Source organism: Glossina fuscipes, unplaced genomic scaffold, assembly GCF_014805625.2.
Source record: "Glossina fuscipes isolate IAEA_lab_2018 unplaced genomic scaffold, Yale_Gfus_2 114997, whole genome shotgun sequence".
NCBI classification, from domain to species: domain Eukaryota; kingdom Metazoa; phylum Arthropoda; class Insecta; order Diptera; family Glossinidae; genus Glossina; species Glossina fuscipes.
Window position 1 is genome coordinate 26,126 of NW_024005989.1, and position 2,489 is coordinate 28,614.

General features: G+C 30.8%; 1 protein-coding gene across 1 annotated transcript; it reads left to right on the plus strand.

Annotated features, from left to right (window-relative positions):
• The first annotated feature begins 865 nt into the window (after positions 1-865).
• Positions 866-1,625, plus strand: LOC119644397 (heat shock protein 27-like). The gene is made up of 2 exons (XM_038043943.1): positions 866-891; positions 950-1,625. Exon 2 carries the CDS (start codon positions 958-960, stop codon positions 1,420-1,422), a length of 465 nt encoding a protein of 154 aa, XP_037899871.1. The 5' UTR covers positions 866-891; positions 950-957; the 3' UTR covers positions 1,423-1,625.
• Positions 1,626-2,489: the final 864 nt, after the last annotated feature.

Here is a 2,489-nt window from a genome sequence, read left to right on the forward strand (position 1 = left end):
ATATGCGTTTGTAATCTCCGTTTACTCATATATAACTTCGGCGATAAAGGATACAAAAATAATTAAATACGAGTTCAGTGTTACATTTATTGCTCCAAATCGAGCGCAATTCTGTTATAAATATTTTAATTTATATAGATTTTCTATATAGATTTTAAGCTTACTTGTCTACTAATGCATCGGATCGTGAAATCAATTCACAGACCCATTGATTAGTACGAAGTCTTATGATGATTCAAAGTTTGGGCGAAAGGCTGCGTCTTTAACCGAGAATAGAAATGTTAAGTCGCTTTTGCGAAACTTGCGAAATAAGTAAATTAAACGAATATAAATAAAACTACACTATTATTACAAATAATTAAAGAAAGTAATTTTTTTTTATTTTTTAATATTTTCTTTTTGATTTTATAAACATTTTATTTTCTTAAGAATATTTTTTTTTCGTACAACGCAATAAATATACTGGAAGTGCATAATTGTTATTATTTATATATGTACATATATATAATATAATTTTAATAAGGTCATAATAGGAGCCTACACAGTGCTAGCGAATGTTTCGTGAACCGGGCTTTCGGTTTTAAACTAATTCCAGTTAGGGTGCGCGCACACTTTATAATTTTTCTATACTTTCTAGTTAATACCTAACGCGTTCGTGCTTTCATTGGGCGTAAGTTCTATAAAAAGACCATGTGCAACAAGCTGGCAGTTTATTTGTTAAAAAGCGCTGGCGAAACTCATTGAAAAGCATTAAAGCAAAACGCGTTTTAATTTTTATACTTAAAAAAAAGAAAAAAAAAGAAAAAAAAAAAAAACAAATTCAATTAAATAATAAGATAATACAAAAAAAAAAAAAAAATAAAAAAATAATAATAAGAAAAAACAAATAATGTAAGAAATAAATAAATTACTCGTGGTTTCATTAAAAAACTTTTCAAAAATTGTTTAGATTATATTATGGCTCTGGTACCCTCATCTGGTGGAGGCGCCGTAACCGATTGGGATTATTGGGATTATCGCCGACGTTTATGGCGCGATTGGGATTTAATGGACTGGGATGTGCCCTATTGGCGACGTCTGCAACGTATCGGCTCTGCTCCCGATTTGAGTCGCGTTATCGTGGGGAAAGATGGTTTTGAAGCCAATGTGGATGTTGGCCCATTCAAACCGTATGAAATTGCTGTCAAAACTTGTGGCGACACTGTGATAGTAGAAGCGAAACATGAAAAAAGGCGTGACGGCGATAACTATGTTGGCCGTCATATAGTGAAACGTTTCGTTTTACCGCGTGGCTATTATCCCAACGATGTACGGGCTGAATTGTCATCGGATGGAGTTTTAACAGTCAAATGTCCTCCATCTTCGAATACGGAACGCAGTGTTTATGTGCGACAAACTACGTTGCCATTTCTAAGTCGTTAAATATGTATATAGTTTATTTTGTTTTTTCTACTAAAAACCAAAAAGAAAGACTTTCATTTTTCTTTTCCTTTTGTTTTTTTTTGTTTTTCTATGAATTTTCGAACGAACGAGAACGTGAAACATACGTGTATTTTATTTACTATTAATTACTTACCAACACTGCGATTATTGCCAATAGATATGTTTTTGTCTTTTTTAATTAGTTTTAAAATTTTCATAGTTTAAGTTTTGCGCACAAAATTTTATTTAAAACTTGTTAATTAATCAAAGTTTACCCCTTTCATTTAAAATAAAAGTAAAAAGAAAACATAGAAGAAAAATTTATTTTATGTTTTTTCTCACTCTCTTTTTCTCTCTGAATTAAATTAGGAAATATCTATGCGGATGAAAGATTTTTACGGGACTTTAGTTTTATAATTTCCTTACACCTCTTCTTCATTCAGTTAAGTGGAAAAGAGATTAAAGCGATCAGCAACAAGATTAATAAAAAAAAAAAAATTTAATTAAACAAAAAAAGAAGAAAATTATTCAATTTAGGCTACTTATATGACACGAACTTGGCAGTACTAATGTCAGAAATTTAATCAAAAAAAAAAAAAAAAAAAAAAAGAAAAGGATGACTCTTATAGAATTTTAGTACTCTACACCACTTGTGATATAAGGATGTATTCAGTTATAGACAGCTGATCGCAAACGTCCAAAAGAACTTGAGATAGATTAATCAGACCAATCTATTCAGAATCATTTTCTCAATGCATATAAACTTGTCTGTCCGTTTGCCCATTTGTCCGTTCGTTCGCTTTCTTATTTGTTGCATTTCTTGTATTCAACTTACAAGTCGCAATTTTTGAGAAATTTTGATGAAATTTTGTATATGCAGATGTTTTGAACCACGGAAAATGCTTCGGAATCGACCATTTTTTCGACCACTTCTCATATAAGGCCTTATTTTTAAAAATTGGATATGGGTATTAAGCGAATTGGTGTAGGGTAATTAATGATGGGCCGTGTGCTACAACAGTGTTTTCACTTATTCTTTTCAAATTTTTTTTCACCGATCTTAATAC